This window comes from Camelus dromedarius, chromosome 1, assembly GCF_036321535.1.
Source record: "Camelus dromedarius isolate mCamDro1 chromosome 1, mCamDro1.pat, whole genome shotgun sequence".
Lineage (NCBI taxonomy): Eukaryota > Metazoa > Chordata > Mammalia > Artiodactyla > Camelidae > Camelus > Camelus dromedarius.
This window is the reverse complement of record NC_087436.1, coordinates 10,155,508-10,169,250: the sequence shown is the minus strand read 5'-3', so window position 1 is coordinate 10,169,250 and position 13,743 is coordinate 10,155,508. Positions and strand designations below refer to the sequence as shown.

Sequence of the window (13,743 nt, the reverse complement as noted above, 5' to 3'; positions counted from 1 at the left end):
CACATGCACCTATTCACTTTACCTTCTTAAAAGGATCTTAACATCTGATTCTTTCACTCGGTATGTTCACTATTCTTCCTTAAGAGATTTAGCTGTCAGGAATCAATGTCGAAGCCGGTCAGTCTCACGTGGTATCTGATGAGCACAGTAGGTCCTCGGTGCTAAGAGGCATGAGAGATGTGGCTGGAGCAGCAGGCGAGAGAACTTCTTCCTGTACAGTGTTGACAATACCTCTAGAATATCTGCAAGCAATTCAGCAGTTCAGGTTCTAATTTTTACTAGTTAAGAATTATTTATTCCTTATCTGTGAAATTCAGCAGGCAGGTGTGGTACTTTGATGGAAATATAGGGGGAAAAAAACCACCAAACCATTGATGACAACTTGGTGATAACGTTCTCCCTTGTCTTTCAAAGGTGTCCTTGAATGGCCATTTTGGACAAAACTGGTTGTGGTGGCCATTGGCTTCACAGGAGGGCTGGTCTTCATGTACGTACAGTGCAAAGTCTACGTCCAGCTGTGGCGCAGGCTGAAGGCCTACAACCGCGTCATCTTTGTGCAGAACTGCCCAGACACGGCCAAGAGACTGGACAAGAACTCGTGCACCGTGAACACGGACGCCAAGGAGGCCGGGGTCGTGCCTGTGTCACAAACGGGAACCAACTCACTGCCGTCTGCGGAGGGCAGCCCCCCGGAAGTCATACCGGTGTGACGGGGCCGGCCGGGACTGCGTCCCTGAGAGCACGGTCTGGCCCTCGGCTACCACAGTTGACAGCCGTGATCCTGAGCTCGTCACCCTCTCTCTCTCCTCTCCTCTCTCTGACTCATTTGTCCTTACTTTGCTCAAAAAGGAAAGGAGAGGAACCAAGTGACCAGGATCCCACGAAGCAGTTACCAAGTGTGAACAGGAAACTTGGCAGGTCTGCTGGCAAATGACTTCTGAGACAATTAATCAAGAACCACTAGCACAAGGGACGCTTTTAGGAAAGGAGGAGACTAAGTGAACAGACCCGAGTCTTCACAGCGCAGGGAGAGTTCACGAGGACAGACTAGAACCGCAACGTCGGTTTCTTCTAGGGCCCCGTACTGTTAACTATCTCATCTGGGAATAACAAACACATTTGGTTTTCAGCTTGAAACTGTCTGCACTATCCCTGAGGCACATCAGAAGCAAACTTGGAAGACGTGCATTTTGATACTCACACTTTTGACAGCTAACAGGTTTTACGGCTATAGTGGAGTCCAGTTGTTGTGACAGACGCATGTTTTTAAAATAGATGCAATACACACTTGGAAGATGTCAGTACTTGGAATTATGTTTAAATCAGCAACAGTAGATTTTTCAGAGATTTTTGGGTTCAGTTAGCTCTGTTAAATACCCACGGAAGTCCTGCACTTCACCTAGTCTCTCTAAACCAGTGCTATCAGACAGAAATATTATGTGACCCACAAATGCAGGGCCACATGTGCAAATTAAATATTTTCTAGTAGCCCCACTAGAAAAAGTAAAAATAGGTGAAATTAATTTTGATACTATATTTTATTTAACACTATATACCCAAGTTATCCTTTAATTATCAACGTAAAAATTATTGAGATATTTTACGTCTTATTTTATGAACCAAGTCTTCAAAATCTAGTATGTATTTTGTCCTTACAGCGTATCTCAATTCAAATTAACCACACTGGATGGTGCAGCCCAAAAATCAGAGATAGAGCCTCTGCTTCGTCTAATGGTTGACTACTTCAAAACGGCAGCTTAATTCATCTTATATTCAAAATATCACAAATGTTATGATTTTACAGAGCATTAAATTAATCAAATCAAATATCCTGGTTGACGAGTTAGATGAAGTTACTGTTTCTCTGAAGAGCGAAAAAACAAAAGGTACAAAGCAATCGGCCTGTGGCAAAGTTCTGAAATTAACTTATTTGCTACTATGAGGCACTTATGATAGGGAGAATAAAAATTAAATATTTTTAAGTCAAACGTACTGTTTTTTAATCCACATAAGGCATGAAATTGATGGATGAGTAGTCATGACCAAGCATTCAGACTTCACTTTAAAAATCCGACAGTATTTATTTCCTTTTGCTCATCTGGGAAACAAAAACATTCAACAGACTCTGTGATAATAAATTGAGTTGTTTAGGTTTGACAGTTCAGTCGATTATTGTATTCTTTGCATATCCATGTAAAACTGAAGTGTGAGTAATATTGCAGTGAGCTGGATTAATGATTATAAATACAGTGACCTGTCAAAGAAAGATGTCTTACGTATAACAAGGTGATTTACTTTTGTTAGCTGTCCTATTTATTATTGTGAAAAGGCGACCACGATGGACACAGAACCAAAGCCTGGGTATCGCACTGCACAAATCTGGGGATCACACTGATGCACTTTGTAACTGAGGGTGCTTGTTCTTCACAGGTATCATAGGAAAAAGGAAAAAGAAATTACCTTCCACTGAGGAGAAAGAGGCTACAGCATTAGTAGTGGCTGACACTGAATCCCAGTAGTCCCAGTTCCTAGAAATAAAGCAAAGGTCAACAGCGTGAACTGTGTGTGTGTTGGGGGGGTGGGGGGAGCATGTGTGTGTGTGTGTTCCTGTATATACACGAGAAAGACGTCAAGGTGTTCAGTCAGGCAGGAAACAAAAGTTTAAAACCCATCTTCCTTAAAACTTGTTGTAGAAACACGGACTGAAGGCACAGGAAAAACTAGGTTGAGGTAACTAAACTGGACCAAAATTTCTGCACATAATGGTGTAATAAAAAGTATTACGAACCTTAAACAAACTACACTTTGTATGAACTTCTTTCATTTCCATTCTCAAGGTTTAAAGATAAATACACTGATGGATCACGAAGCTTTGGGTGATGGAACCTTGGAACCTCACCCAAGGGACTGACCATGACTCATTTTTTTCTGACAATTTTCCCAAGCATTTTCCTAACCCATTTTTCTTGAGGTTCAGCAATGGCAACATGTGTTTACAAACATTCCCCAGGGAACAAAGTCTAGTCACCAGCAAAAAAACATTGACTTCCATTTTGTTTGCTCTGTAAGGAAAAGGATTATTTATCTGAATTACACCAAAAATACAATTTAAATTCTGTACAAACCTTAGCATAGCTCATTTCACAGCAGGAGATGACCAGCTAAAATCAGGCCTCATTTATTAAGGGATACACTGAACACTAAGAAGTTCTAGGATGAAAAATAAAAACACGCATTACTGTCTTAATAAAAGATGATACCTAAATTCTCAAAATTAACTTGAATGGGCTTTGACTTTCTGGAAATGAGGAAATAATACAGCTCCCTAAGAGATTAAAAACTCAGCATTATTCTGCCCTTCCTCTCACTTTTTTAAATCCTAAACTCCTGAATTTAAATCTGTAAAAGGTTTTCCTGCAATGGCTGCTCATGGTTCAAACAATATGAAATAACTATGTATGTTTAAAACTTGATGTTGATCATTTTCTTTTATATTCTGTGTGGCAACAGTACAGTGAACGGGCTTGGCTCTGAAAGAGCTTTTGTGGACTGGATATGCCTTTCGAAAAAAACTTCTCTCCAGAATGACAGTATTTTGAAGCACATTTTCTTGCTCATCTAAGAAATAAACTGGAATTGAAACAAAGGAATGAAATTGAAGAATAAACGTACAGCTCTGCTAAAACCTTGGCTTTTTATAATCATGAATCTGTGGTATTATCAATACCACAAAACAGACAATTATGCTGTTAAATTTTTTTTAAAGAACTGTCATTTTTATTGTATAAAATCAAAGATTAAATTGAAATTGTAAAGAAAATGAAATCCAGTTACTGTTTTTTTTTTTTAAGTGAAGCCAAAAAGGCAAATAAGTTCAAATATAAACACAAACAAGACAAAAATGATTCCCAGCCCTGGGATATATAGCGGTGGAGAAACTGAAGGAAGATAGGATGTACATACCCGTCTTCCTTCTCTCTCTCTGTATCTATGTATGAAGGAGTCTTCCCAAGTGCCCCGGGATTCAGTCTCCCTCTGAGCTGCTGTTAGATGTGATTACAGAGATGGCCTCATAGTTACATTTATCTTGTTTTGCAGAAGGTCCTAAAATATTTATTTTTGGGCTGGAAAATTAGCTCATTAGAGCAATGACATCACTAAGATATTATGATTGTCATGGAGGGGAGGGGGGAAGACTGGTCCCTCTGCTGGACAGCTCAGCTCTCCCGGCCGAGCCAATGAATATTTTGGAACAAAGCAGAGCTCTTAAAACTTCTAATTACCATTATTGTAGTTGTTACCTGGTGATTGCTTACGACTTACACTTTAATTAAGAAAGATGAGAAACTTTTTTCTTTCCCGACGTCAGCCCAAAGGTGCTATTTTACATATCGACAGCTGACAGGGAGCACTGTTATCTTGGGCTGCAGTGTTTCCTCCACATCTGAAGAAAGCCCATTTGAAACTGCATTAAAACAAACAAGGAAAGACGATTCTACCTGTGTGCAATTTCGGGGACTGAGCATTTGTACTCCTTTTGGTCTTACCTAAGTCTCTTGCATTAACAGTTTACTGTTTTTGTGCATAATGTGTACTAAGAAAAATTAAGGAAAAGAATTACCTGTGAACGACTCTGTACATTAAACAAGTGACCCAAAGCTTTGTTGTGGTTTCTATGCTTTCTGCCTAACTTACCTGGATTTCTGCATTTGTTATCTGTAACAGCCTTGAGTTCTTAAGGTTTTACAATGATCGGAGTTTTTAAACAGGGTCTGAACATATTTATAATTCTTTTAAGGCCAACATTTTAGAAAGGAATAAATTAACCCACGACATTTTAGAAAGGAATAAATAGGTGTATTAACAAGGGAAAACCAATGCAAAGAATCTATACAGACTTTCAAACCCTGTTTAAAAAAAAAAAAACTTTAAGAAAAATCAATGTAATCTAGAGAAGAAAATTTCTTATGAATAAGGCTTGGATATACAAAAAAACATAGCAGCATTTTTCTACCCACAGATAATAACTACTAAGAAAAAGCCTTCGGAATCTATTTCTAATATAAAAACTTCAGTGCTTAGTGGGGAAAACATCCTGCTCAAAGCCCCAGCTTCCAAGCCTGGATTCAGGGTCAGCAGGCGGCCCAGCCCAGACGCCTGCAGGCCTTTCTATCAACTGCTAACTGTGCCCAAACTGAATACGCGACTCTGCAGGCTTCTCGCACCTCCCAGGTGACAACAAACACTCAGATCACAGATCACTCATTGTGAGTCCAGCTAACCATCTGAGACTGGGAGCTGTGACAGGGCTACCAGGACAGCAAGTCGGGGGAGAGACTCTACCTCAGGGAGAAGGCGATGCAGGCTGCAAAGTCCTGGACCAGGAATGTCCAGGACGCTTCAGCCAGTGAGGAAACAAGCCCTTGTTAGAGTAAGGCCATTCATTACTTACAGAGACAGCAAAAGAAAGACGAACACAGGTGCCCACTCCCCTTGAATCTTGTCCCAAGGAAACAGGCAAAAAGAAAAGGGGCCAGATGACACGACAACACAGCATAAGGAGCAGGGCCAGTCCCACGACACAGCTAAGCAAGTCACAGCCTGTAGGTGCGCTCCGGTGGCTCCGGGGAGGGGGGGGAAGTCTCCTATTCCATCAGAACCCGGGAGGCAACGCCAAACTGCCTCCCTTGTCCTCCCATGATAGGGAGGTAAATGCGAAGGCCCTGTGGCAGTTCCTCATCAGCGTCCTATATCCTCCTGTTCTAGGACAATCAGACGTATTCTAAGGTTCAGGTCAGCTGCGACCAAGCCTGGCCTCACTGGATACACACAAGGTCCACCGTCGGACACAGCCTGGCCACTCCAGGAATGGACAGGCCAGCACGTGTGAAACAGAGCCAGAGGAAACCAGCTGAGGCTGGAGGGGCAGTCAGGAGTCCATTCACTCCAGGCCTCTGCGGCCCTGGGACAGAAAACACATTTCACTCAGAATGCAGTGGTTGTGAATGAAGGTTCATCGACTGGAATAAATGCCCCATTCTGATGGGGGATGTCGGTAGGAGGGAAGGCCACGCGTGAGTGGGGTTGAGGGGCATACAAGAGATCTCTCTGCCTTCCTCTCAATATTGATGTGAACATAAAAACTTCTTAGGAAAAAAAAAGTCTTAAAAAAAAAGTGATCAGAAACTAAATTATACCCCAACAAACAAACATTCCATAAAAAAAAAAAATGGAATGGAATATTGCAACATTACTCAACACAGAAGCAGCTTATTTTACTGTATGTTTTCAAAAATTCATGAGCAACTCTGAAGGATGGATTGAAAGGACCAAGAATGGTGGCATGAGGTCGGTGAAGGAGCTACTACGTGCAGTACAAGCAGGACGCGGTGGCTCAGGGGAGAGTGAGCAGTGCAGATGGCGCGGCACGAGCTGACCCCACTTTCTTTTTGGGAACTGAACCAGAAATCCTACCTGAATGAGACAGGGGGAGGGCAGGGGCAGGAGCACGGGAAGTCTAGGACGACACACAGCCAGTGTTCTAGCCTGAGAAATTACATGAAGAACCCGGAAGAATCAAGGTTCCCGAGAAGGTCACGGGGAACGGGACCTGGAACACAAGTCTCTGCCTCTGAAAGGAGAAACGGCACTGCATGCACTGAAGTGGAAGGAAGAAAAATGGTGGTTCCTGTTTTCTCAAAGATGTGTAAGAGGTCACCAGCTGAACGCCGAGGAGGCAAGTACAGAGTATGAGACAGTTGTAAAATAACTGTCTCAAAGTAGGAAAACAATTTTTTTAGGGAAATGGTGAACCTGCTAAGCAGCGCTGAGAATCCACCTGAGCCTTGCAAACACAAATGAGAAAACCAGACTGTTGCTACCCTCCAGGAATGTTGAGCTCCTTACAGACAGCAGGTATGAAGGAGACGGATAACTGAGCATCGCCTGGTTTAGATGCGCAAGAGGCCAGAGGGATGGAGAGCATGTGCAAGGAAGCAACCATGAACTCAGAATCCAAGCTGAACAAGAACCACTGGAAGACGGGACAGGTGATGCCTAAAGAGAGAAAAGAGGTCGGAGTGTGGAAGGTCAGCAGTGGGAGGGACAGGAGACGGGAATGCTCCACGCCCAGTTCACAGGAGGTCCTGGTGTGATCACTGAGAGGCCCGATGGGATGGACAGACTGTGAACTTCAAGATCACAGGGTCAGATCTATCATCCACAAGACTACCGGGATCATTAAGACAACGGAAATAAAGGATAAAACTGAGCCAAGAGCTAGTCTTTAATGAAAGGACAGAGGCAGCTTCTGGGAAGTAAGATAATAAGGAAATGGGGATAATGATGTAACTTCAAAAAACTAAGGGAGAAGTTGTCTGGAAGTGGGGACCCCTATCCAATCTCCTGCCCCTGAGGCACAAGGGACATAAAAGGAGAAAAAGCTTCTATCTGAGGTGAACAGAGTCCTAAAGAGAGATCTATGTCAGCAAGGCACAAAATTATCAGGTATTAGGAACAGTAGCGACAGATGTCAGAGCTAGCAGCTCTCAGCTTAGAAGTGTGTCATTAGTCTGTGTCCATGGGGTTGAGCTCACTGATTTAGACCAGGGGTTGGCGAACTCTGGCACGCAGGCCTAATCCAGCCTGCAGCCCACTGGGGTTTGTCCATGAGGGTTTTATATGTTAAAGGGTGGTAACACACACACACACACACACACACACATGCAACAGAAACCGCACTTGGCCTGCAATGTCTAAAATGTTTACCATTTGCCACTTCGCTATTTGCCAGCCACTAGTTTACACAGAAGACCAGTGGCTGGCAGACTGGATAATGAAACAAAAGCCTACAATATCCTGCCTATAAGAAACCCACATTAGGGTGAAGGACACACACAGACTGAAAGTGAGAGGATGGAAAAAGATGCTTCCTGCAAACAGAAATGACAAGAAAGCTGGAGTAGCAGTACTGATTTCATACAAAATAAGACTTTAAAACAAAGGCCATAAAGAAGGATAAAGGACACTATATAATGACCACAGGAACAATACAAGGTGAAGATACTATACTTGTTAACAAATATGCACCCAATATAGGAGCACCTAAATACATAAAGCAAATACTAACAGACATACAGGGAGAAACTGATGGGAACACAATCACAGGAGACTTTAACACCCTACTAACAGCATTGGACAGGTCTCCCAGACAGAAAATCAATAAGGAAATGGAGATACTGACACAATACAACAGCTGGACTTGGTTGATATTTTTAAGACATTATAATCCCCAAGAAACAGAAGATACATTCTTTTCAAGTGCTCATGGAACATTCTCTAAGATATACCACATACTTAGAAACAAAAGAAGCCTCAACAAATTTAAGAGGATAGAAATTATTTCAAGCATCTTTTCTGACCACAATAGCATGAAGCCAGAAATCAACCACAGTAAAACAAACGAGAAAAAAATGACTCCACAGAGACTAAACTACATGCTACTAAAAACCCAATGGGTCAACAATGAAATCAAAGAAGAAATTAAAAAACACTTTGAGACAAATGATCATGAAAACACAACCACATAAAATCTATGGGATGCAGCGAAAGCAGTCCTAAGAGGAAAGTTCCTAGGCCCTCCTCAAAAAACAAGAACAATCTATCTCAAATAGACAACCTGACTTACCACCTCTAAGAATTAGAAAAAGAAGAGCAAACAAAACTTAAAGTCAGCAGAAGGAAAGAAATAATAAAGATCAGGGAGGAAATAAATAAAATAGAAATTAAACAAAATTGACAAACCTCTGGCCAGGCTCCCCAAGAAGAAAAGACAGAGGAAACAAATACAATAAGAAAGGAAAATGTAGAAATTACAACCAACCACAGAAATACCAAAAAAAAAAAAAAAAAAAAATCAGACAATGAAACAAAGAAACAATCCTTTTTAAAACTGCATCCAAAACAATAAATATTTAGGAATAAATCTGACCAAGAAGACAAAAGACTTACATGTGGAGAACTACAAAAACATTGATTCAGGAAATTAAAGAGGACATGAAAAGATATCCCATGCTCTTGGATTAGAAGAATTAATATTGTTATGGTCATACTACCAAAAGCAATATACAGATTTAAGGCAATCCCTATCAAATTACCCAGGACATTTTTCACAGAACTAGAAAAAATAACCCTAAAATTTATATGCAACCACAAAAGACCCAGAATTGCCAAAGCAATACTGAAGAAAAAGAACAAAGCTGGAGGAATAACCCTCCCAGGCTTCAGACAATACTACAGAGCTACAGTAATCAAAACAGCATGGTATTGGCATAAAAACAGACATATGGATTAATGAAACAGAATAGACAGCCCAGAAGTAAACTGACAGACGTACAGTCAATTAACCTTCGACAAAGGAGGCAAGAACATACAATGGAAAAGACAGTCTCTTCAGCAAGTGGTGCTGGGATGACTGGATAGAAACATGTAAATTTAAAAGTTAACACACTCCTTCACACCATACACAAAAATAAACTCAAAATGGCTTGAAGACTTAAATATAAGACAAAACACTATAAACCTCCTAGAAGAAAACATAGAGAAAACATTTTCTGACATAAATCTTAGCAATGTTCCCCTAGGGCAGTCTACCCAGCAATAGAAATAAAAGCAAAAATAAACAAATGGGACCTAATTAAACTTACAAGCTTTTGCACAGCAAAGGAAACCATAAGCAAAACAAAACAACAACCTATGGAATGGGAGAAAATATTTGCAAATGATGAGACTGACAATGGCTTAATTTCCACAATATTTAAACAGCTCATACAACTTAATAACAAAAACAAACAAACAAACAAACAACCCAATCCAAAAATGAGCAGAAGACCTAAACTAGTCATTCTCCAATGAAGACATATAAAAAGCCAATAGGCACATGAAAAAATGCTCAATATCACTCATTATCAGAGAAATGCAAATCAAAACTACAATGAGGTATCACCTCACACCAGTCAGAATGGCCATCATTAAAAAGTCCACGAAGGATAAATGTTGGAGAGGGTGTGGAGAAAAGGGAACCCTCCTACACTACTGGTGGGAATGTAGTTTGGTACAGCCATTATAGAAAACAGCATGGAGATTCCTCAAAAAAAAAAAAAAAAATAGACTTACCTATATGATCCAGCAATCCCACTCCTGGGCATACATCCAGAGGGAACTCTAATTTGAAAAGATACATGTACCCCAATGTTCATAGCAGCACAATACATAATACCCAAGATGTGGAAGCAACCTAAATGTCCATCGACACATGACTGGATAAAGAAGTTGTGGTATACTTATACAATGGAATACTACTCTGTCATAAAAAAGAATAAAATAATGCCTTTTGCAGCAACATGGATGGACCTGGAGAGTGAAGCAAGCCAGAAAGAGAAAGAAAAATACCATATGATATCACTTATATGTGTAATATTAAAAAAAAAAATACACACACACAAATGATCTTACTTACAAAACAGAAACACACTTACATAGAAAACAAACTTATGGTTACCGAAGGGGAGGAGGGTGGGAAGGAATAAATCAAGAGTTCGAGATTTGCAAATATTAACTACTATATATAAAAATAGATAAGAAACCAAATTTCTTCTGTATATCACAGGGAACTATATTCAGTATCTTGCAGTAACCTATAATGGAAAAGACTATGAACCAGAAACTGATACAACATTGTAAACTGAGTATAATTCAATTAAAAAAAAAAAAAATATATATATATATATATATATATATGTATCTGTTCTAGTTCCTAGCTGTCTAGCTTATTATGTTTTTGCTTTGACAGCACAGGAAAACTAGGAACAAATATTTGAAGGGGAGAATGATTTGCCATTTTCACAAGTCATTCATTTCACAGTAATGCTTTTTAAATATCAGACCAGATAAAAACATTTTTATTCTTTACTGTAACTTACCACTCAGTGTTTATAGCCATTTTGAAACTAAAACTGAACCCCTTTCCCCTCAACAAGAAAAATTTCCAATGACTAAAGAGACAGGAACTTATGATGTAATCACAAAACCATACTTTTGCACAGATTAGTAAAGCCAAAGCAAGTCAGCATCAGTTAAATCACTGAAAATTAAATTAGAACCTTAAGAAGTGAAATTATAGAAATAAGTTTTTTAATTTTCTGAAGTAAAAAAGCTGTTAACAAGACTTAGTTGATATTGAGTTACTTCATACAGAATTTTGTTTCTTGAAAATACTCAAACACGCTTGCACTCCATTGTTTAGAAACAGACTAGAAGATGCCTGCGTTTAACAAGTTCAGTGAAGCACATTCTACCACTTCCATGTTTTTCATGTTACTGGAAACATCGAGTTGTTTTATATGTCCATTTAACCTATCACTTAGAGGAAAATAATACAACTGCAACAACTGGTTCTCTCATCTCTAGTTCTGTTTCCACAAATACATATCTATCACTTTTCACATTGAGAAAGCAAAAAAAATAATACACAAACCAAACTGCTAACCTGAAATCATTTATACCCTTTACCAAGATAAACGATTAAGTGTAGGAGAGCAACATAACAAGAATAGTGATTTTTTTAAACTATTTAACTAACTCTGGCTCAAAGATAATAAATAATAGCAATGCAGAATTCATGAGTGTATCTAATTTCCATTTCACGTTTTCCCTATTCTATAAGGAAAGAAAATAGGTTTAATGTGTAAGAGGAAGAACAGTGAAACATTATTACTAAAAAGGAATTTTGCTGTCATCACTGCTCAAGAAGTATCCATTGTAACCTTTCAGCAAATAGTTGCTGTCCATGCTCCAAAATGTGAGATTAGATGATTCTAAGTAAACACAGGGGAAAAACTACATTCTCCCTCATTCATATTGCTCTCCCAGCCCCAGAAATTCAGATTACATGCACTGTGCAGACCACTTCTATCTATTCTAACAACTTAATGTAAATGAAAACCAACATTCACTTTTAAGTGACAATCGTAACACCGTTTTTGAAACTAAAAACAGGATTCTCTTTATATAAGAGAATCAGCTAAATAGCAAATTCTTGTATCTGGACTATTTACCATCATCAAGTATAACTTGAAGCTCTCAAATTATTTTGAGCAAAGAAAGGCAGTTAGTCCACTGCAGTCATTTCCTCATCCGTGTCACTTGATTCATCTTTTAGTTCCAATTCCCCTAAATCTCCGTCTACAGCTGTGACGGTTTTCTTCTTGCACTTCTTCGGCACTGCATCATTAGCACAAATTTTTCTCATTTTAATGTTTGGCAGTTTCTTCAGATCCAAATCCCATTCCCTAGACAGAAGAGAGAATGCAGACGGTTGGTGTGGGGTGAGCTGGAGAAGCAGTAAAGTCAATATGCAAAACTCTGAAAGTAGCAGAAAGATTACAATTTACAGCAGTTTCAAATGCCCTAGGAAGAAACAATACAAATGCACTAGGGAAAAAAAAAAACCAGTGTCCCAAGAACTGAGGTTTGCTTTTTCCATACTTACTGCAATTCTTATTAACCAACAATAGCAATTAACTGTACAGAGAATTCCACATATTCAAAATTTCCAAAGCAACACAGGAAAACATTAGGCAGAAGTTTCGCTTTTTATCCTCCCTAACCTGAACACTTCTCTCCATCAGGACACATGGTACCAGGAAATCTCAGAAGTAGGAACTATATCATCCTGGAAAATCTCCAAAATGCATAGTCAGAAAGGTTTTTCTTCTCACACACAGTGGTAAGTCACAAGTTTCAGTAATAAAACAATTTTTATGGTTCTAATAGAAAACTTTCCATTTTTCAACTTCACCGTTTCTGTGACAATCCTATGTTTAATTACTTCAGGAGCAATGTGAAGACTGTTCTGAGAACTGAACTCTAACCAGTGATACCAACAGTCTATGCTAATTTCTTCTTTCTGGCTTTCTTTGGGGGAGGCAGAACACACACAGTTTTAGGAACAAAGAGAACATCTATACGTCTGATTAATTAACGTTGCAGGCAAAAAAAAAAAAATTAAGGTATAAAGAGAATCTCAAGCTCCATGCACTTACATTGTAAATGTATAGCTAAGCTAAAAAGTGAACTATTTCTTAAATATGATCAATAAATCCTATTAGAGCTAATATTTTATGAAACCTAAATATTTTCTATGAATTCAGAAGTATAAAAATACACTGAGCTTAAGGATTTCAAATAATATGGACTTAAATTTATCTAATTTCAATTAAATTTGCAGACCAATCAACATGGTCTAGCTAAGACCAAAATGATTAATAAAAATTATTTTCTGAAAACAAAGTACCCATGTTTGAAAACTTAAAAAATTGAAATCCTACTCACTGCCCTCTCTGGTCACAAAGGCACTATTAGAGACCACCGGGCCAACTGGTTCTTCAGGATTTAACCACCTCCCTGGCACCCCTTCCCACTGACCATCTTCTCCAGAAAAGGGTGCTGCAGCCTGGGGATAGGACTCTGAGCCATCAAATCTGCTGCTAATAGTTTGTTTTAAAAGAAAAGTGAGAACAAGTTCTTTTAAGTATTGTATTAAAGAATTTTAAAGTATTCTGAGTAATAAAACCAGCAGGTCACTGTCATTTCAGTGTATATCAGGCGTTTCCAACAAACACAACTTAAGAAAATTCTTCCTTTGATGAAAAAGAAAAGGTTAAAAAGAATCCCCTGATTTTCTTT

General features: G+C 39.1%; 2 protein-coding genes and 1 long non-coding RNA gene across 4 annotated transcripts in view; 1 reads left to right on the top strand and 2 right to left on the bottom strand.

Moving 5' to 3' along the window:
• The window catches only part of MARCHF1 (membrane associated ring-CH-type finger 1), a 436,459-nt gene extending 431,801 nt beyond the window's left edge, over positions 1 to 4,658 (top strand). For both annotated transcript variants that reach the window (XM_010986366.3, XM_064487462.1), the window contains one exon: positions 415 to 4,658. In XM_010986366.3, coding sequence (XP_010984668.1) covers positions 415 to 710 — 296 coding nt within the window. In that variant the 3' untranslated portion in view covers positions 711 to 4,658. The remainder of the gene's footprint in view (positions 1 to 414) is intronic.
• LOC135321695 (uncharacterized) lies at positions 2,057 to 8,901 on the bottom strand. The gene is made up of 2 exons (XR_010381693.1): positions 3,126 to 8,901; positions 2,057 to 2,528 (listed from the first exon to the last, which is right to left on the bottom strand). It is a non-coding gene; the product is annotated as an uncharacterized LOC135321695 (long non-coding RNA).
• Positions 8,902 to 10,927: 2,026 nt separating this feature from the next.
• TMA16 (translation machinery associated 16 homolog) overlaps positions 10,928 to 13,743 on the bottom strand; it is a 30,886-nt gene continuing 28,070 nt past the window's right edge. The window contains exon 7 of the mRNA XM_031464056.2: positions 10,928 to 12,347. Within this exon, the coding sequence (XP_031319916.1) occupies positions 12,167 to 12,347 (181 nt within the window). The 3' untranslated portion in view covers positions 10,928 to 12,166. The remainder of the gene's footprint in view (positions 12,348 to 13,743) is intronic.